The sequence below is a fragment of the Galleria mellonella genome, unplaced genomic scaffold, assembly GCF_026898425.1.
Source record: "Galleria mellonella isolate WM207_F2 unplaced genomic scaffold, CSIRO_AGI_GalMel_v1 utg33, whole genome shotgun sequence".
Lineage (NCBI taxonomy): Eukaryota > Metazoa > Arthropoda > Insecta > Lepidoptera > Pyralidae > Galleria > Galleria mellonella.
The window spans coordinates 4677445-4703959 of record NW_026442079.1 but is presented as its reverse complement, the minus strand read 5'-3'; the positions used below and the strand labels follow the sequence as shown (position 1 = coordinate 4703959).

At 32.5% G+C, this 26515-nt stretch overlaps 2 protein-coding genes across 2 annotated transcripts; both read right to left on the bottom strand.

The window, feature by feature from the left end:
- Positions 1–10566: 10566 nt before the first annotated feature.
- LOC128201080 (uncharacterized) lies at positions 10567–20627 on the bottom strand. Its single transcript, XM_052896711.1, has 7 exons — positions 20292–20627; positions 19088–19428; positions 17396–17568; positions 16725–16857; positions 13174–13338; positions 12150–12308; positions 10567–10712 (listed from the first exon to the last, which is right to left on the bottom strand). Exons 1-7 carry the CDS (start codon positions 20537–20539, stop codon positions 10567–10569), a joined length of 1365 nt encoding a protein of 454 aa, XP_052752671.1. The 5' UTR covers positions 20540–20627.
- On the bottom strand, positions 20577–25339 carry LOC113517771 (uncharacterized). Its single transcript, XM_052896713.1, has 6 exons — positions 25177–25339; positions 24395–24575; positions 23426–23639; positions 23140–23261; positions 21889–22067; positions 20577–20702 (listed from the first exon to the last, which is right to left on the bottom strand). The coding sequence occupies exons 1-6, from the start codon at positions 25187–25189 to the stop codon at positions 20605–20607; spliced, it is 807 nt and encodes a 268-aa protein (XP_052752673.1). The 5' UTR covers positions 25190–25339; the 3' UTR covers positions 20577–20604.
- Positions 25340–26515: the final 1176 nt, after the last annotated feature.

Here is a 26515-nt window from a genome sequence, read left to right as displayed (position 1 = left end):
GCTATTATATTTTCTCTCTTTTATACTACCAATCTATACACTTTATAATCCAGCTAAACTTAGGCTCAGAGCCTACCTAACTTTATATTAATCCATATCTTCCCAAACATCCTAAAACTTGTTGGATTTGAGTCAAACTCAAGTCTGTTTCTATTTATAAAACCGAAAATATAACAGAAAAGATTTTTAATCTTTTGATGTGTATGAGATGAAAATGCGCCTTTACAGATATTTTTTTACATAGGTGCTATAAATAGGTATTTAGTTAATAACATTTTAAGTATAATATATTTCCTAATCAACTGATTATCAATTGATAATACTCAAATGAAAGCCAAGAACTAGTCAGGATCGTCTACCGTTTTTCTTTCTTTTACTTTCTTTTCATTACTGAAATAAAATTTCAGATTGTATCGTAGTATAAAATTCAACATCTGTATATTGCCAATGTGCGTGTGTAGTTAGGGAAACATTGTTTGATGTAGTGTATAATTTGGATTGAGTTGTAAAGTTATCTTCTTCATACCTCGTAAATATTTATCCTTCTCTGATGTCGATGGCTACTGAAGAGTAGACTTGAGAAACATCCATTAGAGTATGGTAGCTGACGCGTCTTCGAGAGGAGGCGAGGTTAGATCACAGTGGACGGCAGGGAATGTCCATATTGTAGTTTAGTACTACATATGTACTGATATTATATCCAAGAAGAATAGACACATTCTTATATATATGAGGCCTTATGTCGCAGGTGTCAACTTGACACAAACCTTCAATCTAGGAACTAAGAACATGGAATTACATAGGAGTGATAAAATTGTCAATTTATAGCAGGCTAATATATAGAAAACTTTGTATGGCCGTATAACCCTACCAAATTCAGATGCAACCAGCTTGCATACTTTCAACATAAACTGTGTCGAATATATAATCTAGTAATGTAAAATTTGTCATTGATAAATAATTGACATATCAAATATTTTCTATACACTAGCCTGCTATGAACTGACAAAAATAGCAACTGATGGTGTATCTTTCGTCCTCTTTTTACTAATTATATTTACATAGGAAAAAGGAGGCAACCATAAAATTTAGTTTTTATTTTATCATTCCTTTATGCAATTCCTTGTTCTTAGTCTAGAAACTAGAGCACTGGCAGTAGGACTCGATATTACTATACATTGTGGTTTAGGTACCATCGTCTGAGCAATTGTAATGACTAAAATAGGTGAATGGTATACATTTTTAAACTCTGACACAGATTTTTCACTTTACTGTTGAATTAACATGAGGCATGAAATGTTTTTATTATATACTAGACACAAGTTTATAATAATAGTAATGCTTTTTTTTTGTTTGAAAGAAAAATACGAAAATGTTGCTTCCATTCAACTAGTTAACAATAGATTCTCAAAATAACAATAATTGATGCAATGCTACCTGTAATTACAGTTTGTGAGCATATTAATTTATGTTTTTACCGGGAAACACTTTCTGAATTATACACTTATTTTCTTTTTTCTACGCGAAATGTTCTATTTACCAACATAAAAATAATTATGTTGGGATTTAACAGTTGTTAAACCCAATCCCAACGTCAACCTAAAACTTCTCTATAGCCCTCATACCCGTTTCTAACATTCCCGTTTCTATTACCCACATATTACTATCTATTCATTTCATACTACATTTTTGTTTACATCTCTTCCATTTTTATTTACCTCTACTCAATCTAGAAAGAACGAAACAATTTGCAAATTTCAGTAATCTAAAATATTTCACAAATGTACTTTTTTTTGCGTTGCGCATATTTCAGGAAAAGTTCTTAATAATAATTATCTCTCTTGCTTAAATAATACATTGGCTATTGAATATGGCTGAAGTTTAAATTTTGTCGAAATAACTTGTGGCTCAAGTGTATTTTTACAATACTTTACGACATACTGTAAAAAATCAGTGTCCTCCATTTAGTAGCTGTCATCAGAATGAACGCTTAATCACAAAAGAATGTGTTTAAAATATATGTTGTATTATGTAATTATGTTGATTTTAAATCCTTTTACTATAACAAAATATCGTTATTTTGTATCAATGGGGTAAACAGAAACCATTCATCTACCCACTTCCGTACGACCATTGCTTCTCTTTTACTTTCATCAATTTAAAAATTATATATTATGAGACATACGTTTTGTGACTTTATTTTTCTGAGACTTTCACCTTTTGAGATTTTAATATTCCAGAATATTTAAACGTTTTCAGTCTCAAGGTGTTACTTTGAGATTTGAATGTTTCTTGCGTAAACCAAAAAAATGCTATTTGACTATCAGAGAATATATCGCACTAAGCAATACGAAAATCAAAGTTATTGATATAAACAAGACTAGCAGTGATAATAAAATACCTATTAAAAATATATAATACTCATGTACGTATCTTATACAAATGCTTATGATTTATTACAAGAACGTTACAATTAGTTAAACGCTTGGAACGTTAAAAACTTCTGATTTTTGTTCGGGTAGTCAAAAATAAAAAAAAAATTAAAGTGGGCTAATAATATGCAGCATATTAATTATCATAATCCATTATATCTAAGCGAAATGCGTAAGCGTGTGATGGGTCGTGAGGAAGTCTGACAAAGGCGGCGGCAGCTCATCAAAGGACAAAGCCGTAACACTGTAAGTAATTTAATGCCCTTGTGGTACATACCTATTATTACACATATAATAACGTTGGTATAGATACATATACTTCTTTATTTTTTGGAATTAATAATTTTGTTCTGTTTTTAATGTTTTTCGGAAAAATAAATATCTAAGACCCTGTTACTGAATGCTAATACCAGTTTTAAGTAATTAACAATCAGCAATACTAATTATAATACTGTATATAAATCAACGTATTAAAAAAATATTCTTGTCTTGAAAAAATTAATCTTGATTTTGAAAAGAGATAAATATATTAAATCAAATACAATAATGAATGGTTAGGCCAATTAAACAAACAGGAACGCAAGGCAGAAATGGAACAAATACTGCAAGTCTGAAACTGCATGTGCTCATGGACGGCGGTAGTCACTTACCATCAGCTAAACCGCATACTCGTTTCCTCCCCTTTGTTATATAAGAAACAAACAAAGTCCGCCGCTGAATCAAGGATCATAACTTTAAATTGCCATTGCATATTGAGCGATTTTAATCGGTGGACGAGTCGTAACGTATCCACGTTTCGGCATCGGATGTCTTGATAGGTAGGACACATTGATTATAGACTTTCATCTTTTGACCTTGTGGCAGAGATTATAATAATACTCTACGGAGATTCCGAAAAGCTGCCAGCTGTATTCCTATTGACTTCTCTCTCAAAATTGTTTTTCTCTAATTGGAGCGAAACAATTCATATTCAATTTGCCCTAGGTAGACATATTTAGCATACAATAACAAGAATAGGATCAATAAACATGATCTTAATTTTGCTCCACAACTCTTCATCCTGCGTTCTGAAAATATCTTTCAAGATTGTTGGAAACTGTTTAGGATATCCCCCTATGTTACTCTTCGTGACAGGTAGATATGATAGCCTTTCGATTTTATATATGCCCAATTTTTTTAGCAGTATCATAAAGATGTCTCGATACTGTAAAGGTATTTTCATAGTCAACAAAAGCTAGACACATGTGCTGATTGTATATATCTGTTTAATGCATAATTTGCCGCTCTGTGTGGATGTGGACTATGGTACATCTATTTTTTTGTTTAGTTTTTTTTTTTTTTGAGTAAAAATACGATTACCTCTTTGATACATGTCCGCGAAATTCTCTCAGAGAATAGAGCTGAACTAAAAGGCTCTGTAAATATAGGAGTGCACCCTACTTTCAGGAAGTTATTTATAATACAATATTCATATTTGGCTTTTCAGTTTTTTAACTGTCTAAGGACCATTACGATTTCGTCACGCACCTACAAATTACGCTCACATCAATTCATAATACCATCCCAAAATAAAAATAAAATAATAAATATAAAGTTCTCAGACTGTACTAGAAACATTCAAATATTTAAATAAAGACATATATTCACTTTAAATGCATACTTACTTGTTAATTTCGGCGTATACAACAGAAAAGTAGTTATTTTTTTTTTCAACCGAATTCAAAAAGAAGGAGGCAATTCGGTTCTATTTTTTTTTTATGTTTGTTATCTCATAACTCCTTTAATTCTTTTTTCTAATAATTCTGATTTTAAAAATTCTATTATTCATCATATAAAAAAAATTTTCAATGAAGACCTCATTGGGAACCGGTTACGGTTAGGCATACCTACCTTATATAAAATCCCACTTAAACCATATAAAATCATTTGCCCGAACAAAAATTGGAGGTAAAAACCTCCAGGCTCGTTACTAAGTAGATTTTATAAAATCTATGCTAAAGTATCAATAAATTATCCAAGTAATAATCATGTATCATATACAACAATTGCAATAAGATCTATATTAAATATAGGTGACTATACTTGCTAGGTGGATGGAGTTGATTTCAAAGAAAATTGCTTTGATAAAACGCAATTTGACAAAATATACTATGGATTTTCATTGCATCATATGACTTCTGTGTATATTATTGGAAGAGACAACTAGTTTTGAATTTATAAACTAATGTAAAAAATACATAGTTTTTCGTTTAATAGAAAGCTTTAATCAAGTTTTCTGTTAATTCTATTTATTGAATGCATGCTGTTATGCATACCCATTAACACCCCCGGTTATCCGTTTTTCTTCAAAACTTTATTAGGTATTTTATTATTCATTTTTAAATATATTTCAGCAATTACTACAATCTAATTATGTCGTTGACATAGCGGTGACATTTGTTTTTTATGATCCACTGCGTCTTTGTTTTAACTTCTATTTGCAACTGAGTTATTACTATAACTATTCGTATTAGTTATATATGTTATGTAAATATTTTGCTTTTTATAAAAAAAATTCTTTACTGAATATTCCTAATTGGACATACAATATCGTAATTGGAAAACCTTGATTTCACAGCTATATGGAAATACAGAGAAGGACGGAGATTTTAAATTTAATTCATGTATAGTATATATTCAATGAGCAATTTAGTTAATATTTATTATTATATTTTCTAATAAATATAAAAATAAATCTCTGTTTGAGATTTCTGTATATAAATTGTTGTTTAATTTGTAGTTAATTTTTGTCATAATTTCCCCAGCGAAAAACGAATTGGTGCTACAGAACCGTTGTAGCAATATATGAATACAATATTTGTAGAATACTGTGAAGACAAGAACAACAGTATTCCGCATATTCACCATATATTGCATAAATGATTTATATAGATACAGTATAGTTTAAAAAACTGGGCAACTTTTAGTTAGCCAAGCGTTAAATTGGCTAACACTTTTTCTAGTGTTGCAGGTAATTAGTTTCCAGATCAGGTAAATTTTTTTAAATTACAAACTGGATTTTTTATGATATAAATGTATAAACGTACGTATTGCTTACAAATTATTATACAGGGTGGAAGTAATTGTTAGTAATATAAACTACCAGTCTCATTGCTAGCAATATACCCTGTCAGGTCGACATCCACGTGGTCCCCCCTGGAAACCATGGTGCTGAATTCCAAATGTATCCATCACGATGGGCTAACTGACCTGCCTTTTCTTTCTCACGTATCCCTCATTGGAACCTCGCCAGCGTATACCGTTAGAGCGGGCGAGGTTACCATTCTATTATCATCCATTAAAAAAATTAATATACATGGATTAATTAAAATGGCGGTCATTTTGAATTATTTAAAAACGGAAACATATTTTAACCTCCTTATTCTAAAAACTAAATTCTCCTACAAACATATTTTAGCTATTACAGTCTTTTGTCACTTTTTTTAAACTGAGAATTTAAAACAAAAGAAAGAGACAACTACTACAATAGATAAAATAGGTTTGTAGGAGGTTTTAGTTTATATGAATTAGAGATTTATGCTCAAATATAAATCGCAATATTCAGTAAAAAATAAGCAATATTACGAAACATCATGGACTATTTATCTGATTCTTTCAAATATATTATAAGAATTTGATATCGTTTTTATTTTTAATTTAACCTTACAATTTACTTTTCCCCATATTATACTAAAAAAACGAGACAAAAAAGTGATTACACTTTTGTGTGTGAAATTTAAATGTAAGCATGGACAGTGCTGTACCATGCACATGATATATCGAAACTAATAGATAAATACAAACTCTTTGAAACAACTTTATTTAACAATTAGTAATCTTTAAACTTAACAATATTTATTTAATTTGAATATACAGGTAACAAATTGTACATATGTAATTATCGTGTTGTAAAATAATTATTTTTAGAAACCTTATGGACTTCATACAATATATGATATTATACATATAATAGTGTGTTATTATCCATGTTGGCGACTGAATCAGATATGTCATCACTCCTTTTCATCCCCAGGGATGTCGTAACAGGCGACTAAGGGAACGAGGCATGGTACACTGATGCAAGAGAAGGAAAACTCAAAATCCAATATTAATCTATTGAGATTAAGCCAAATTTCATGGAATGACAAGAAAATATTTTTGGACTAATGTTAGAGCGTCACCGTCAAACGACGCGCATGCAAGTTGCCTTAAACCTGTGCGCAGTATGCAACGATTAACGTATCAATTGCGACACGGCTGAAGACGCAAGTATCCAAAATAAAACTCCACTTTGTAACGTGAAATGTTGGTTTCCTAAACGAGCACTGTCGATTACTTGAGTATGTGAAGGAAAGACATCACGTTTAGTGTTGTTTTCTTCCTGAATCGCACTGGAAAGGTGACAAGTCTCGTGATATCGAACGTGGATACAGACTAGTGTACACCGGATCACCTCTGGGTATAAATGGTGTGACCGTCGTTCTGTCTAATGACCCTCAATATTACCATCTTAACTTAGACTGGCGAAACGATTGGCTAAGGAGAGTTAGAGTACAGATGGAAGGTAAAATCTCCAATCTAGTAGGCGCTTATACTCCGTAGTCTAATTGCTATGAATCTAAAAAGGAGGTTATAGGAAAAGTTCGAGTATGTACTGCACGCATTTCCAAATTCTAAAGACTTGTTGAAGAAAATCGCCATGGTGATGAAATAACTAACCGCAAGGTTATTCCAGGAGAAAGCTTAACAGCTCACCGTCTTGTAGTCATTGATTATATTGCAGTGCCTAAAATGAAGATTACTGAGATACGTTAACTTCCCTATATAGTTGCTATATAGATAGTTGCTGAGTCGTCCTAAATAAATAAATAATTAATTCCTAGCTGACATTGGACACCTCAAAACAACGACCCAACTGAAACAGTTTAAGAAATAAGTCGAAAGAGTCAGAACAACAATCACTACTACGGGAAAACGAGTCTTTAGCATTTCTAAATGTAGGCGCGTCATTGACAAGGAGACATGGTAGTAGAGTGACTAACTCGGGAAAAGAGGATTTTATTTATAAAGTGGCAAAGTATCACACCTCTGATAGATAGATATGTATACAGATCGGCTAAGCGCATTTTACATAAATTTGGTGGCATAAATGACCACATACAGAACCGCATTGCCGCGACATGGGCAAAATGACGAAACGTCTGAAGTGTATTTTTTTAATGGGTGATAATGAAATGGTAAACCCGCTTGCACTATCGGTATATGCTGGCGGGACACCAGTGAGGGATAACAGGTGTGGATGAACCAGGTCAGCTGGCCCATCGTGGCGAATTACATAAAAATTAACCACAATTAATTAAAGTAAAATAAATTAAATTCATTTCATTTCACGATAGTTTCCAGGGGAAACCGCGTGGAGATTGACCTGATAGGGTGCATTGCTAATAATCCGGAATTTAGACCCCATTACTAATAATTCCATCCCCTCAGGTCTGAATTGTTATACTATATACACAAACTCGACTAAGTTCGACTCGAATATACCTATATAAGCGCATCATCAGACCGGTTCTAATATATGACAGTGAATGCTGGCCAGCTTTAACTAAACATGTCCAAGAGCTTCGTTTAATAGAGATAAGTGGTAACCGTCGCCTATAGACATGAACAGTGCCATGGACATAACAGAATAGACAGTTTATGTATGTAATTTAGTATATTTAACATAAGTGTATTTTAACCGAATTAAAAAAAGGAGAAGATTATCAGTTAATATGTATTTATTTTATTTATTATTTCAAAACTTTAGAAATTTCTATTTTTATCTGAAAGATTTCCCCACTACTTGCTCCAAAGATTTTTTAACATACTCAATGTCGCCGTGTCTTTTAGAGCAGGCCATATTCTCTTAAACTCACCATAATAACGTGGTACCATACTAACATAGGATGATGACCACGTTCTACCTTTCCAACCACTTTAGCAGCTTTTTTAGAACTACGAGCGTATACTTTATTATTTTGATTATTGTAGTGTTTTTCAATCGTAAAAATTTTTTCATCAGTAAAGAGAATATTTCTGTGCCTTTCACCTGCTCATCGCGACAGAAGGCGTTTTGATCGATCCACTCTCTTTAATTATAAAGATTGATTTAGAGTATATCGACGATAAGCACCGAGTTTCTAACAGCACGCGGTTGCCCCGATCTTTTCTGGTTTTCAATAGAGGAAGTGTCGTTGTATCTGTTCATAGTACCATATACAAACACATGGCTGATACCAAGATTTTGAAGTGTCTGGAACCGACAGCCCATACCCACTTTGTGTAAGGCGATCACTGCAATTCTATTTTCTTTAACACCCAATGGGGTGATAAAGAAAATAGAATGTCCATATTGTAATTTAATGATGAATACGAAAAAATATGTGACATGGCGCAAAATCGAAAGAAGTTTTTAAAATAATAAATGTGTTCCAAATTCAAAATAATAAAAAAATAAAAATAAGAAGTTTTTATGTACAGTACACATAACAGTAATTATAGCCAAGCTATATATGTATCACATATATTAGTAATCCATATTCTTATGTACTATGATTATTTCAATATGTTACTATAATTACATGTATGTCACATATTTTTCACCACATTCCGTGGCCACCTCGAAGATAAAGTGAAGCTGGCATCCAAAAAACTCGGTGTGCTTAATAGAGCGAAGCATTACTTCACGCCGGATCAGCGATTAATGCTCTACAAATCGCAAATCCGGCCCCACATGGAGTATTGCTGTCACTTATGGGCGGGAGCACCTAAATACCAGCTTGAACCTTTCGACTCGTTGCAACAACGAGCTATGAGAATTGTAGATGATCCCAGACTTACAAGCGGTATCGAACCCTTAAGTCTTAGGAGAGATTTTATCTCACTTTGTGTGTTCTACCGCTTGTATAACGGATCCTGCTCAGAGGAATTGTTCAATATGATGCCCACACTTTTTCTTTCATCTTACGGCTCGCTATCGACAGAGAGTTCATCCTCATATCTTACAGCCTAAATGGTCGCGTACCTCACGGTTTCAAAGATATTTGATAAATCCTACCACGAACACTCAAGTTATGGAATGAGCTCCCTGCCGAGGTTTTCTCAAGAGACTACAGCATGGAGTTCTTCAAAAGCGGGTAAAGAGGTTTTTCAGGGTCGGCAACGCGCGCGTAATACCTCTAGTAATGCAGGTGTTCATAGGCTACGGTAATCACTTACCATCAGGTGGGCCGTATGCTTGTTTGCCACCTCAGTGGTATAAAAAAAATTTGCCCTTCATAGGGTCGGTTCTTGTTTTTACCTAATGGTTAGCTGGTAGAGAATGCCATATGGCATTAAGCTTGCTATTTGTACAAGGTTTTATTGTACAATACAGAATAAATAAATAAATAAATAAATAAATAAGAAATCAAATTCAAATTTTAATTCGTTTGCAATTTCTGAACCGATTGCGATGATAAATTTTAAAATCAATAGGGTTCACTTTAGTAGGTATGAATACGAGTATTATTTGTATGAAATTATGAAAAAAAAAATGAAGCAGCTAAATCTTAATTTATATATTCCATGCCGTATAAGATTAGAATTAAAAAACTTGTACAATTTGTTGTTGTTGTACCTACTAAGACTTGTTGGTTGCATATGGAAATAAATTATTATATAAAAAAACAAATAATTGACATTATAAATTAATCTTTATGTACTTCGTAAAATCTTTATGTGTTAGGGAGAAGGGGAGTGAGAGATAGTAATGATAATATTGCCTCCTTTGCTAACAATATACCCGTCAAGTCGACCTCCACGCGGAGTCTCTTGAAAACAGAATGAATTCGGCCTATCAGAACGATCGGGCCGAAATCTAAATGGACGACTTCATCCTTCACTGATAGATATCCTTTCATCACAAATTAATAGTGCTACCATTTTATGTTATGCATTAAAAGTACCTAACCTATTTCTTTTTTTTCACGTTAAAAAACTAATATTTGCATGAAGAAGTGAGGACAAAGATTTGTTTAATAAAAACATTATTTTTATTTATAAATAATATAATTCAAATTTTGTATGTGACAATACAAAAATCAATTTCATATAACTGCATAATGGCAGCAAAATCTTCCGTGATAGAATTAATAACCATTTTCCAATAAGACCTTTTCGACTCTTCATCCTGCACGTGAATGGTTACTTGCTTCAATTCTGAAATACATAATGTCAAATCATTTATGACGTATATGAGCCATATTCCTGGAAAGTTTAAAAAATTGACAAATTTGCATAGTGTAGTAGTAGCATAGGCAGATATTTTTTTATGTCTGTCGGTCCGACGCGACTTCCAAATAGATTCTTGGTACGTCTTTTTCTTATGGCTGCTAAGTTACCATCTATATCTATTGATAATTCTAATTCTAATTCTAAGTCGATTATAAAAACCTTTTATATCGCCAGGGTTTAAGCTTCCGTGAAGCTCTCATATATTATTACAAAAATAAAAGCATCTATTTTTTACAATTTTTTGCAGCAAGCAAATAAAGCAAATTTATGCTTGTTGCGAAGTTAATTTTTTTTTAATAACACAAGGGGCAAACGAGCATGCGTTTCACCTGATGATAAGCGATTACCGCCGCCCATAATTACCTGCAACGACAGAGGCATGGCGAGTATGCTGCCGGCCTTTTAAAAAAGAATATGCTCTTTTTTTTTAAAGCAATACATTTATTTTTTTAAGAAAATTAAAATTATGAGGTGAAGCAGCAGGTATTAATCCGAACAATTCCTCCATTCCGCTCCATTTTGAATGCGGTCTAACAGAAGGAACTGGTACTGTGGCGCTCCTGCCCATAGCTGAGAACGGTATTCCATATGTGATCCTAGTTGAGTTTTATATTAATTTTAAGCGGTGTTACGGTGTGAAATACCGTGTCTCTCTATTGAATCAAATTTTTTGTAGGTCATCTTAGCCTTTTCCTCTAAATGACCGAAAAACTGGACGTCGCTGGATATATTAACGTCAAGGACTCCTAGACTCGACTTATTATCATAAGAAGTGCCTGGAAAGTGAGAAGATACGAACAAACGGCGTCTTTTTTGTAGTGAACGCCCAGTCTTGTGTCTTCTTAGGGTTGAGTTAGACAAGATTGTGTTCACCCCAGATCGAAACTTGCTCGAGTGAAGTATCCCAATTATAATTACCGATTCAGCGTTCTAAACTCAAATCTGTTCAAACTTGTTTTCAATGTTGTGTTTTGCTACAGTTATATATTTGGGGTATATAATAGACTTATACACTGTATCCACCTAAGACGGCAATGTTAATTATCATAGCATTAAAGAACTAAATTATAAAGGAATAAAAGTTGTCAAAAATTGCAAATACGTAATATATTTTACTTTTAATCCAGCGATTTTTTTTTTATTATTACACCAGCCATTAACTGTTCACTGCGGAACATAGGCCTTTCTAGTAAGGGGAGTTTTGCCAGTAGTTACCACGCTTGGTAGCCAGGTTGGCCAGTAATAGAGACGCTACTGCCTATCCCTCGATTATTAACTGCCAAAACCTAAGTAATCCAGCGATACATCAGATTAACTTAAGTAAACTTATAAAAATTTGGTAGCTATATTATAGGTACTAACTATCGCATACACCACATGATATTGTTTGCAACATTCTTCTTAAATCAATCTCGTCTTCTACTTTGCCAGTGTAAAAAAACCGTACCAATCTAGGCAATAATTCGAATATTCTTCTTAAAGGAAATACTACGAACCTCCATTGGTGTATGCTTAGTGTTACTGAAAGAAAGAACTTATTAGGTTTCCTATTTTCATATTATAAAACAGTACAAAAGTAATAATATAAGAATAGGAAGTATCGCGACATTAATTTCAACAACAGTTTGTAATACATTCAACTTGTAATTCCATAACACACCTTGTCTTTGAAATTTACTTACATGAATTTCTTCTAATGAATGTTAATGGAATGGTAATCCAGACCGCACTAAGAGTATACGCTGGCAGTGAGGGATTATAAGTAAGGTCGGTGGGGTTACCATTCCATTGTCACCCATTAAAAAACAACACTACATAATAACATGTAACAGAGAAGGTTAATGAATCCTAATAGTTTTAAGGAATGGATTCCATTAAATAATACACTGCATATGACATGACGTGATATTAATCTAATACATTGTTAAAAAAATTTGATAGTTTTGAGTTTATGTTAGGCATCATCTAGACCTTAATAAAAAAGGTAGTTTTTTTGTTATCACAGGAGTTGAATGAAATCCATATCAAATTGAAACATTCAATTAATCGATTTTTACCTGTACTCTCTATTTTTGGTCGGTACAATTATTCCTTTGCTTAAATTTTAATTCAATTTTATTAAAACGGATTTAGGTATAGTATAGAAGTCTATACTAATATTATAAAGAAGAAATATTTGAAAGTTTGTTTGTAATAGGTAAACTCAAAAATTAATCAACCAACTTTAAAAAAAATTTCATCTATAAAAAGCTATATTATCAGCTATTAACGTAGGCTATGTTCAGCAGTGGACAGTTAACGTCTGATATCGTCATCATATTCAACAACATAGGCCGAAGCCAAGCTACAGTCTACATGTTTGTTATAAAAAAAATGAAACACATACCCAGTGTATTGCTATAACGAAAGCTTATGTAATGAATAAAGCAACTAATGTCTGAATTTTGCCTTCGCTCCATTTTGAGATCAATGCCGAATTGCAGATGGACCTCACGTAGTGGTATACTTGGCGACAAGAAACGTCTGACATTGTCGTAGTCACGAACACGAACTGTTTAATAAATTTAATTAAATCTTGTATTTGTGATTTGCAAAACTAAACTACCTATTTTTAGTCCCAAGACTCTGTTTACATTGTTATCCAAATAAATAGGTGCTTAGATTATATATTAACTGAAAAAGAAATCTACCAATTTATTACCGTCATTCGACAGCAGGTACAGGTCTGCCGCTTTAAATATGTAGGTAGGTATATTTTTTAAAATATCGGTTAAACTGGCGAGGTACCAACCAGTCTATCATGGCAAACTGGTCAGGTATTAACTGAGGGACCCACGTGGAGGTTCGACGTCTGTATAAAAAAAGTATATCCAATATACTTTTTTTTACCCACTTGATGGAAAATGATAACCGTCGTTTATTGACATGAGCAGTACCATGGAAAAAATACAGTATACTGTTTCGCCCATGATACCCTTCATACGTTGCCATTACTGAGGACTCAGGTGTTATTCCTCTGTCCCACCCTTCACACTGAAACAGCCATACAAACACAACTACTTCACGGTAGAAACACGAATGGGATACAGCTGTCCAAGCAAATGACTTTTGTACAAAATTTCTCTGTGGTGACCTCACATGTTATATTGCTAGCAATGGAATTGGTAGTCCGCATTACTAACCATTCCTCCCCCCCCCCCATTATAAAGCATTATGTGACGCCGTGTATGTTTTATGTTTGTGTCCACAGTATGGATGTGTACAGACCAATTGAATATACGTGTTTTTTTTTATGGATGATAATGGAATGGTACCGCCGCTTGCGCTATTGGTATACACTAGCAAAGCACCAGTGAAAGAAGATAGGTGAGGACGAAGCAGGTTAGTTAGCCCATCGTGACAAATTCAACAATAAATCAGTCACAATGGTTTCCAGGAGGAACCGCATAGTGGTCGACCCGATAGGGTTTATTGTTAGCAATGCATGATGTCCAAGCTCATTGACATGATCAACCACAATATTTAGAGTAGGTACCCGCATCAGTATATATAAAATCACTTAAAGTTTGATTCCTTTCAATAAAGTGAAGTTGGTTAACTTATTATTTGAGTTAAGTTACTACTATAAAGTTAACTTTTGAGTTTCACCACTTTAGCATCAGTATATATCAGTAGTCATAAAGACATTAATATTGAAATCCCCGAGCAGTTACCACTTTGACGAGCAGTTACCACTTTGAAAAAGGTGTCCACATCAAGACAAAGTGGGCGGTTGTCAGTTCTAACTAGTAGTTGTTTTTACAGTAATACTAAGCCACATCTGTTTTACACAGGAAATATCAGGATGAGCTAGATACTAAATTAACACATTTTTAATATAAAACACTACCTCTTCACCTCGTCCACTACACATACTTGTAGGACGCAGAACATGACATAACCAAAAATCCGGTACAATTAGAATCTAACCCTCCTCGCCTTTCTTCTACTATGTTTCATTTATAACTATTATGTCTGGGGGGGAAAGAGATTGTTAGTAATGGAGACTGAGTATTCCATTGCTAGCAATATACCCAACCAGGTCGACCTCCTCGTGGTTCCCCCTGGAAACTATCATGGTTAATTCCTGATGAATTCATCACCCTTCACTAGTGCTCCGCTAGCGTATCCCGTTAGCGCAGGCGGGGTTACCATTCCACTTCCACCCATCAAAAAAAAAACCATTATGTCTATATCATATCTAGCCATAGTAAAAAAAAATTCATTTTGATTTGTACATTATAAATCAGTGTTTAGAAATCGAACCTTAAGGTATTTATTACGATTCATGACTAATATGACATAACAATCGTTGAGACAGTATCCTAACACAATAAAGAAAACTATGTGAATGACAGTTACTCGTTAGAATGTTACAACATAAACAATCACATTCTGGAGAGAGACATACAACATAAACAATAACGATTTTCGATATCAATGGAAAATATAACAATAATAAACTGCGTAGAATGATAATAAAATATGTAGGCATTAGTTGTACAGATAATCTGATGATAACAGACAAATACATAAAAACAAACCATGGAAATAACATAATTGATCACTAGCTACAAATATAAGATACGGTTGAAGGTAGTACACGAACCTAATCAAAATAACAACACGTTCCACATTGATTGAATTCACATAATCTTAGGAGGCAACAAATACGGCGAAACGAACAAGGTCCGACTTAGAACGCTGGAAGAGTCTTTACTTACACAGAGTAGCCCTCTCCTTCCAAAGTAGTTCTCATACAAACCACCATCCCTGTTTGCCACCAAGTTCATACAAGAGAGAGGCGACGCCTGGTCAGGCAGTTCAGGATGCTTGATGATGAGTCAGACAAATTGCAGATCTCATCAAGAAGGCCTTGCTGTGCACATCAAATGAAAATAGGGCGTGGGCGGGCGGCTGCTGAGTCGTCAGAATTTAAAATAATAATATTAGAAAAATATTTTTGGTTTTACTTGAAAATGCCTTCTTGAAGCATTGATAATTTATTTGTATAATTCGTATATATAATTCAAATTTAAATATTTATGTATATATAACTCAAAAATGAGTTAATACTCTAATTATTAAATACAATTTTGTTCATAAAATCCTTAATAATATATATATGAAAGTAAGTTTGTTTGTTACCTTATAGTGCCTTAACTAATCACGATGACAGGTACTGTACGAAATGGAGAAGGATATGGAATAATTATTAGAACTACGCTACCTACAGAGTTAGTCAGAGTTCTTAGGTATTGGTACAATAATCAGAGTAATCATGCTTGGTGGAATGATGCTCTATTTGATTCATACTGATTAAAATGCAGAGTGAGGCAGAGTGGGCTGACTTCACCCAACTTGTTTAGTATGTATATAAATGGTCTAATGGAGGAGCTCAGTAGAATGCACGCTGGTAAATAAGCATACTGTAAGTGCAAGTGCATAGAGTAAGCATCAATAACGTAAGCTATGCCGACGACATAACATAGGTTAAGTAATTTTACAACTAACAAAATGGGCCTTATGTTGTCTAAATAAATAAATATTATTATTGTAGGCTACTTTCTATCTTGGTTAATGACCTTTGAAACATAATCCCTTTATTAAAACTGGGTTAAAATTGGGTTAAAACTAGTTATGTAATAAATGTTATAAATCTTTACCCGTTCTGCCATTCTAATGTTAGTCCACTGATCATAGCCAAAGTTTCACCAAGTGCAAGAAAGAGTAAAGAGTAAGTAAGAATATATGGTAAGAAGTAGAATGAGAGAAACATTGAATCTTACTGTGATAGTCTTACTAAATAATAAATTGTTGATTTTATGCAATCAGTTTTAACGGTTCCAGAAAGATAAGCGTAGAGAGTCATTATGAAATTTTGTTTAAGTAACGTACAAAAAGCCATAAATAAGTAGAGATCAGGGCACGCGATGGCAACACGTTGCCACGCTGTATCAGGAATATCATATCCGCTACAACCCAGTGCAGGGTCAAAGCGACCAGGCGTCTGATCTTCGCGGCATATCAACTGAAAAAAATCAAGGTTATTATGCTTGTTTATAATATATAGTCACAAATTTTCTTACATACCTAATGAATATACATATTATAATATGTTATTAAGATGTTGAAATTTAAGAAGTATTTGCAATTATTGAAGTGAAACTCATAAGATCCGAAGAAAACTTCATATTATATTTCACAGAACATTATCGTCACAGAGGCATCCGTCTAACGTATATTTATCGTTCATGTATCGACTATCTTATTCTTTAATTAGATCGAACACAACTATGTTACAATACAAATAAGTAAGATCATGGGTGGTACTTAACAGGGCGAGTCACATTCCACCACCTCGACGATATATTTTAGAATATCTACTATTGCTAATGAACTAACAGATGGTGATGTCTAGGAGTAGTATAGACTTGACTAATACAATAGATATACATTCATTGCATATATCATGGGTTATTAGTTTCGTGAATTTAGTTTAATGATACTCGCATGATAATCGAAATCTTCTTATTGAAGCATTTTGATAACTGAATTTTGACAACTACCTGTAATCGAAAATGTGGACGTTTAAGTACAGGCAGAAGGGACAAAAGGGCACCACCAGTGCCATCTGCAATATGAGAATATTCAAGGGCAAGTAGTCTCAAGTTTTTCAGCTCGCCAAGACTGCGAAGGAAACATTGCCGAGTTTCCGGTCGTGGAATATATTGACCGCTGCCTGTAATTATACCAAACAATTTAAATAGTTTTGTCCATGTTGCTCCTATCTTAAAATAATAGAATATACCAAAAAAATTAACATACATACATATCTGTCACGTCTGTTTCCCATTAGGGTAAATAGAAACAATGGAACGTCAAATGCTTCAATTCAAACAAGCTTCTTTCGTTTCCTTCACATTCATCAATCTTTTCTTACAAGCTTGCCGGTTACTGGTACTTTTAATAACTTAAAATATGTTTATTTTAAAACAATTATAAATATTGTGTTTTCAGAGTTCCGTAACAAAATTATACAAAGGAAACGTTTTGGTGCGACTTTGTTTGGCCGTCCTTCCGTTTGTCCATCTGTCAACGCACTATATCTCAATAACTAGTAATTGCTGACTGCCGCAGATATTGCAATGGAAATATTGAAAAAAAAAAAGTATTTGCTAAAGGATCTAAAACTCAAAATTTTATAACGGACTTACTGAACGTCACGTAAAAGGGCTTTGTAAATTTTGGAATTAATTTATTTATTTAAATGCTACATAGTTTTTGATTCGGATTAAAATACGGAATTCCTAATTAAAATAATAATTATTAGTAGTAGTTTATATAAAAAATACAATAAGGAGGTCATTTTATATCGTAATTATATAATATTATTATCTACTTATCTTCAATCTTGTAATAGATTTTTAGTGCCAATAGATGGCGTAGTAAAAATTTAGAGATACGTAAATGTCTACACATATACGCACTATACATATACCAATGGATTCTTAAATCCTATGGTAATTGTGGCTTATTACCATAACTCATTCACGTTGGTCTAATGAAAAATGTTGTTTTATTTCTTTTAATGTATCGGTATATTTTTAACACAATAGCGAGTACACCAATATTTGTAATAAAATATTAGTTATGCTATAATGTCCTCGTATTAAGCCATATCAATTCCTAGACAAGGAGATTTCTCATTTTTTAACTATTTTTTACACAAATTTTATTTCTATATTTTTACATAAATTGAAGATACGTTATTGTTAAAATAAATTTCTAAATATGCAAACATTTTATTGACGCCTGCTTTTGTATTTTTTTTTTTTTTGGAAATTCCTTTCCAATTTATCTTCCTTATAAAAGATATGGAATAACAGTCCTCCTTGGAAAACAATTACAACAAGGTAAAGACATTGTTAGTAATAGGGTTTAACGGCCTCATTGCTAGCTATATACCCTTATCAAGTCGCCCTCTACGGGGTTCTCTCTGGAAACTATCATGGTAAATTCTTGTAGTACTCGTAACACTGCGCTAAGTGAGCAGCTTTCAACTTTACATCTCTCAATAGTGCCCCGCTAGCTTATACCGATAGCGCAGCAGGAGTTACCATTACGTTCTCAACCATTAAAAAAAATCATAACAAGGCATTATTATGACTGTAAAAACTTATTTATTTATGAATAAAAAAGAAAAAGAAATTATATATCATCAGTATTCGAAAATTCTGATAAAGAAACCGATTCTTTACCGGTTACATCATGTGCATGTGCTAAAATAGCAGTGGCAGTAGTATTGTTAATTTTTTTATATTGAAAATTCGGTAAATTTTTCTTTGCTGAATCTACAGTGTCACGAAGACGATCAGCTGTAACTGCACATGCAGTAAAGGTCTGCTTCTGGCATTCCATTACTAAATCTTTCATATCACTGTCAGCTAATGGAGTAATTAATTCTGTGGCTTTTTCATGATGTCTCTTAAGTTCACTATCAATACGAAATAGTTTTTCTTTACTAGAGTGAGTGCGCCAAGGTCTCTTCGGATCGGAAGTAGGCAACGTGTCACTTTCTGAATTATTGTTTCTTTTAAGTCTGAAATAAAAAAAATGATTAAATTTTATTACATACCTACGTAACTACTATAGAAATTAATAACTAATAAAGATTAAACATTAGTAAATAGTTAATTACTCGAAGGACTTTGTACTAAAGTATATCGCGTCTCATTTTGTGAAAGTATTATATAGACCCCGTTATCGGGAGGACAATATTAATAATCACAATTTACACGATATATACGACCTATACATGTAAAGTTTCTTTCCAGCATATTTGCAAACAATGATAACATATCATTGTTTGCAAATAATTTAATTATAATGTCACAATATCAGTAGTAGATGTTTTTGATTTATAACGTATCTACAAAGTGAGCACCTACTATCGGAGGAAGTCGTAAAATAACAGGAAAAAAGAATTTTCGTCGTGCCACAGATCGATCAACGAAGGTACGAAAAATTCATGTAGGTAGGAAATAGCTAGTTGGTGACTGGGTAATAATTTGTCATTAATTCAATTAACTATAACATTCTTCCTCATTCCCCTCATCTTATCGAAGTCTGATGATAGCAATCGCTGCTCTAGACCAGAGACCAGAAAATCATTCTAATAAAGTAAATAAAGATCACTCTAGAGTGATCTCGAAAGAGATCTACTGCAAAACTAAACATATCGCTTTCAAAAATATCAATACCTAATTACAATAGTAAGCATATACTGTAATATCAATATTTGTATATATAATATTTATACAAATATTGACGAAAGATAGCGGGGTTAGGTCAATACTTAAGCCCGGAACATGCTTGGTGTAACAATTAGAAAAACAGTTTCCATCCTTCTATTTTTATTGGTAAGTAACTAACTACAGGTTAGACAAATAACGATCGTCATACCGTTTGTTTTCAAACATCAGTTCATGTATTTTTCTATCAATTTCATCCAGGAGTATTCGATCGACTTTATAAGGATTCACATGTGCGGCCTCATCCAAACCTTCCATTGATTCTTCTTCTACTTCCTTCTCGTATTTACTATGGATTTCATTGACTAATTCTGAACATCTTTCTGATAATTTAATATCAGGAATATCTATTCCTTGGAGAAGTTTAGCTAATTTCGATTTTTCTTCATCAGTAGTCATAATTGAAAAATACTTTGTGTTTAGCTGTGTAACCAAGGCAACGTTGATGGTACAATGGTTTCATTTCATCGCAAGGAAGTGTCATTGACTAGTGTATTCAATTTTATATAGATTACATCAGTGAAATAGGAAAATAAATTTCCAATATAAACATCCATCGTGCCTAATAAAGTTGCACATGATATTAGAAAACAGAATAATTTAAAACTCGGACACAATATCAATAATGGGATACAGTTAATAATTTCGTTATTATACTAATATATAAATAACTTTAGTTCGTTGTTTGACAATTTTTATGTTTTCGATTTTTATATAAAAATAGGAATACATAATTCAAACTTTTGTTGTCATTTGATGTATACGAACATATTCGCCAGTTAAAAAAATAATGTAGACTTTTGAATACATTTAATGTCCGTACCTGATGAAAATGTTTTAACGTCGAAGTTTTAACAGCACTGCTTACAACATATTACTAAAGTTAAATATTTTAACATTATTAACAGTGAATTTACAGGGTACGAAGGCATAATACCTAAATTCTCAGTTGTATAAAAAAAAACTTTATAGGCGACCGTTACCACTTTCCATCAGATGGGCTGTCAGCTCGTTTGTTATTATTATTAAATGGCATAAAAAGAAAAGATTTACCGTGATCATGGCTGTGTTTCGGTTTGAAGGGTGGGATATGGAAGTGAAGTACAGGATACAGAGGAATAACAGCTGAGCCCTCAGGAATGGCAACGCATGGGGAGTATCATGGGCGAAACAGTATACTCTGTTATGTCATGGTACTGCTCATGTCTATGTGAGACGGTTACTACTTCCCATCAGGTGGGCCATCAGCTTGTTTGCCATTCTAAGTTACATAAAACTATTAGTGGGATTGAATTTGGTATCCTATTACAATTAACAGCGTAAATCGGGGGAAAGGAAAGTATTGTTAGTAATGGAGTGTAATAGCCTCATAGATATATGGGAACTCTGTTAATTTAACGTGCATGCGGTTCCCTTTACTAAATTACTTTCATCCTGTTCTATCTATAATAATCCTATCTATGATCCCTCAATCACCTCACTCAACACAATATCCGTTTTCTAATTCTAATTTATCATTAAGAGTAACTTCATCCGCTCAACGTCACATGCGCATTTCAGTTGTAGATATACATGTAGTTTTTGCTTACATTTCGCAACCAGAGAGTAAAACTGGTTTCATAGTCGTTATTCATAGTCATTATGTCGTGAATTAAAAAAAAAATTAAAAAATAGATTTAGAAAAATGGTGCCTAAGACTTGGCCCCAATATAATATAATAATAGTGTAGAAGTAAAATAATAGCAAACCAGTAATATAGCTGTAGTTGATAAGTATCGGATTTTCATTGGGTAATACAAATCTCCAAAGGAAGAGATACTTGAGTGAATGAGAGTTGAAGCACGCGAGCTGTTGGATCAATCGCACTCCTTCTAACCGTTTGCAGCATAAATTTTCAAAGGAAACAAGTTGCAGCCTGTCCTGAAAACTGTTACAATACAAATTCGCTATGAAAATCTGCAGTAAATTAATAAGTGACAAGACTGAAATAAATCTAAGCACAACTAACTATCGATCAGTGGCTATCATCGAAGGGTGGGAGTTTTTTTTTTAGATGTATAAAAATAGAATGGTAACTGGTAAGTAACTGGCCTACGCTATCTGTATATGTAGATGAGGATGAAATCAGGTCAATCGATTCGTCGTGACAATTTTACCCGGAACCAATTACAACATCGACGGGACAGATATATTACTAACGATGGAGCTGCTAGCCAGCTGGGGAAGGTGGAATTGTTAATAATAGTAATGATACTAAAAATCCTTCTTAGCTTCTAGGCCTCATAAAATACTCGAAGGTTTCTGACGTAGTTTACGTAAAAAAAACTCTCCCAGTCTCAATAGTTGAAAAAGCGTATACCATTTTTTTGCTATTTATGACTCCTTTTGCAGTTAGTGACAGATAAATTTCCGACATATAAAAATAATTTTGCCTTATAGAATCTGAAACTATAATACAATTTTAGTTTGAAAATAGCAGCAGTTGAGTATTCCTCAGCTGAACCTGATTTTAAATTTGCCAGTATTCAAAAAAATTTTATTGAAAAAAAGTGGGATCGATTCTGAAGCACCAATTCTCTAAACCTATCTTTAAAATTTAAATTTGATATCACAGCGAAATATTTATTTTAAGGGCCAATATGAACTAAATTTGTAATAGACTTAAGTCCAAATTATTATGAATTTAGTTTATGGTAGCCAATAAAATAGTAATTTCGGGAAACTATCAAATTAAAACATTAGATTAAGAGATATGGTCCCTCAGAATCGACCCCAATATGTCATGAGAATTCATAAAGAGTCACAAATATTTTTGTATTAAGTACATAGGTATATTCTATGTAGTTGGGTTGATCATTTAGATAAATATTTTTTACCGAAGGTTTGTATGTACAATATCTACATCCTAATTAAATTTTGTATAAGTAGATAATTGCATCTATGACAAGCTGCGGCAGAATGCGGTTAGGAATACTTATATAACTAAATAAATTTTTAACCTTAAAATATTCAATAGAATACGAAAAAATGTTTTTCTTTTGAACTCATCTAAACGATCAATTTTAATCAGCTGGTCACAAATAATCATACGATCCATTTGTGCTTGTTCTGCTTCCATTTTCTGTAATCATAAATAAAATAATATTGTAAATATTACCATGAGGTTTTATAAATTGTAACAACTTTTAAAAAGAAAACATTTTTTTCTTATTCATATATCTCTTCATATAACTACTACTTTTAGATAAAATAAATAATACCACAGATAAATAAAGAATGTAAAACCTTTAGGGTTACTTCCAAAGACCGGTTAAATTCTTTCTGATACGAAGTTGAAGGTAGTTTTAATGCAGTGTTGGCTCTCCAGAAATAGTTGCCTAGTGTTGTGGGCATCCTTATATTAGGATATTGGTATGGGAAAAGAACTTTTTCGCAATGCTGCTCTCCGAAGAAATAGCGTTGTACATCATGAATGGACCAATACCGTGTGTCCGTACTTCTGAGTAAATTAGACAACAAATTTTATACTGCTAATTATTTTCAAAGAAAACAGATTTGTTGTTATGATAGAAATAGGTTGAAGAAAAATTAAAACTTGTTTCAAAAACAAACAAACTCATTCTATAATAATACATACATACCTATAAAAAAAAACATAACGACCAATCTGATGGAAAGTGATAACAAAATATACTTATTTGTTTCATGAGTTTTATCGCCAAGCTGTGTTCGGTATGAAGGATATAAGAATGTGTTGGATACGGCAATAAAATTAGACATCGAGACATTACTAATTAGTTTTCAAGAATGGCAATTTTTTATGTTTATTATCTCATAAACCGATTTGGAAAATTCATTTCTATTGAATGGATATCTTTTTAGATTGTTCCATTGAAATTTTATCTAAATCGGTTTAGTAGTTTAATCCTTAAATCAAAGACATTGAATTATTAAAACCATAATAATTAAATTTAGTACGATTGAATACGGTATTTTTTTTTTCGTGGAACACAATCTTATATTATTTGGAAATAAAATATCACTCGCTGATAATATAGTCTTCTATAGGCGAAAGAATTTTTAAATCTGGTTAAGTATTTTTTTAGTTTATCCACTATAAATAAAAAACGAATCTCCTTTACCTATATTAATTTCAATCTTAATAAAAATTATTTGTCTTTGTAATATGAATTTAAAATAGCTAATATCGATAATTTATGGACAGTCGAAAAGAACTATAATATATCAACACACAATAATATGTCGTCTTTTAGGAATAATCCATCGGTACTTTCTATGTAATGTAACCATATGAAAGGGTCCTTGGTCCAGTCTCCAAGAGCCAGATAACCTGAACTGGAGACGTGGTCTCGTGGCCATAACTGCCATCTCACTGCTTCAAGGTGTCCGCTTATTTTCATACATCTGTAGTCCTCTTTAAAATACGATTTTATTTATGTAGGGTTTTATCATTAATTTCCAAAAATGTAAGGATGATTTAAGAAAAATAATAACTAGAATTGAGTGAAAATATAAGCAAATTTTGTAGAAATTATCATAGAAATAGATTAGATAGTTCTAAACTAAATAAAGTTAGTAATAAATCGATTGAATTAATCAATTGATTTTTAATTTGTGTTACTATTGGACATCAGCTGACTATCTTACAGCCCATGTTACACATGTTACATACAGCACACTGATAACGTTGCTTTCTATAGGTGAAAGAATTTTTGAAATCAGTTGAGTATTTTTTGAGTTTATCCATTATAAAAAATAATTATTTTCCTCTTTATATCTGTTTTTTTGCATTAGTATCAAAATACCATTTCAATGCAAAAATATAAAAAACTTAAAAACCTGAAATCCTAAATATCCTAATATACTACATATAATCATTTCTGTACGGAAACATTCATATCTAGAAATGTAATAATAAAAAGTTAATATGGTAGTGTAGTATATATTCAATAAATTAGAAATAAGGGAGATCAAATTCTAGAAAAGATAATTAAATTAAATTGGTACTTGCTTACTTTCGTCAGTCATGATAATTTCAAAATAATACAATTATAACAATATTGATACAGAAATATTATAAAACATTATTATTGCAGCTAAATTGAAATGTATGGTACTTTAAAATTTTCAATTAAAATAAAAAAAATATATATATCCGTTACCAATCAGATTGGCAATTGTTGGCAATACGGTGACATGTTTATGTGTACGTCAATGTAATTACTTGAAGCAACGATATTTCGTCGTAATATAACCTATTTATTATACTATACTAGTTGACTCGGCAAACGTTGTTTTACCATATACATTGTTTCGAGAACTATACATAAAAATTTATCCTACTACAATTATTATATTCGATCGCCATCTTGCAACCCTATTGTGGCATATAAAAATTGCGACTAAAAAAATGGGGTTGGTCGTAAAAGCGAGAAAATTTGAATTTGAATGTATTTTTCAATGCTAAATCATAATAAATAAAAATAAAAAAAAAATGTTAAAAAATTAAAAAAAAATGTAGAAGTAGATCACCCTTATCATTGAGGGGTATGAAAAATCGATAGTGGCCGCCTCTTAGACCTACCCAATATGCACACAAAATTTCATAAAAATCGGTAAAGCCGTTTCGGAGGAGTTTGGTAACAAACACCGCTACTCAACACTTGACAAAATAAATGAATAAATTTTATTTGTGTGTCTATTACAACCAATACTATTTGATACTTTAAATTTATAAATTAATAAATAAAAAATACCATTAGTAAAGGGATAGTTAGAGGCCACTTTTGATCACATTTAAGCATTCAAGTGATTAAAAATTTCATAACGAAGCTGATTTGGCAGAAGTATGATTAAAATAATTTATTAACATTTTTTAATTTTGAAGTGTAATTAGTATTAAGTGAATGTATAATAATATATAGCTACTACCCTCTTAATAATCAGGGTATAACAGTGTTATATACAAATGTTTGCGGATATAGGATTCTATATCTTTAAATATCCACAAAAAAACTAAAGTCAGCTTATGTCGAACGCCCTATGGATAAGCAAGCGTAGTGGTAATGGGCTGGTCACAGATGTAGAAGGACCGACAACCGATGGGAAGGAAAGGTTCTTAAGTGCAAACCCCATACGAGCAAGCGTAGTGTAGAACGACCCCCCACTACATGGAGTAACAACCTCAAATGCATTGCAGGGAGTCATTGCAAGCATGTATTTTTTATGGCAGTCTATGGGGGAGGCCCATGTTCAGCAGTTGACAAATAATGGTTGGGATGATGATGATGATGATATACTAATTGTAATTTATGATGATAGGCGACAAGGGATTATTAGTAATGCTCTAACGGT

What these genes read in the sequence shown, in the direction of transcription:
- LOC128201080 (XM_052896711.1), bottom strand. Translation starts at nt 20,539, where the DNA reads ATGACTACTGATGAAGAAAAATCGAAATTAGCTAAACTTCTCCAAGGA. An exon ending in CTGATGTTTGAAAACAAACG is followed by an intron (nt 19,429 to 20,291) that starts GTATGACGATCG and finishes TTTTTATTTCAG; the next exon opens with ACTTAAAAGAAACAATAATT. An exon ending in CTACTTATTTATGGCTTTTT is followed by an intron (nt 13,339 to 16,724) that starts GTACGTTACTTA and finishes TTTATTAAACAG; the next exon opens with TTCGTGTTCGTGACTACGAC.
- LOC113517771 (XM_052896713.1), bottom strand. An exon ending in CTTTGGAAGTAACCCTAAAG is followed by an intron (nt 23,262 to 23,425) that starts GTTTTACATTCT and finishes TTATGATTACAG; the next exon opens with AAAATGGAAGCAGAACAAGC. An exon ending in ATTCTATTGAATATTTTAAG is followed by an intron (nt 22,068 to 23,139) that starts GTTAAAAATTTA and finishes GTATTGTAACAG; the next exon opens with TTTTCAGGACAGGCTGCAAC.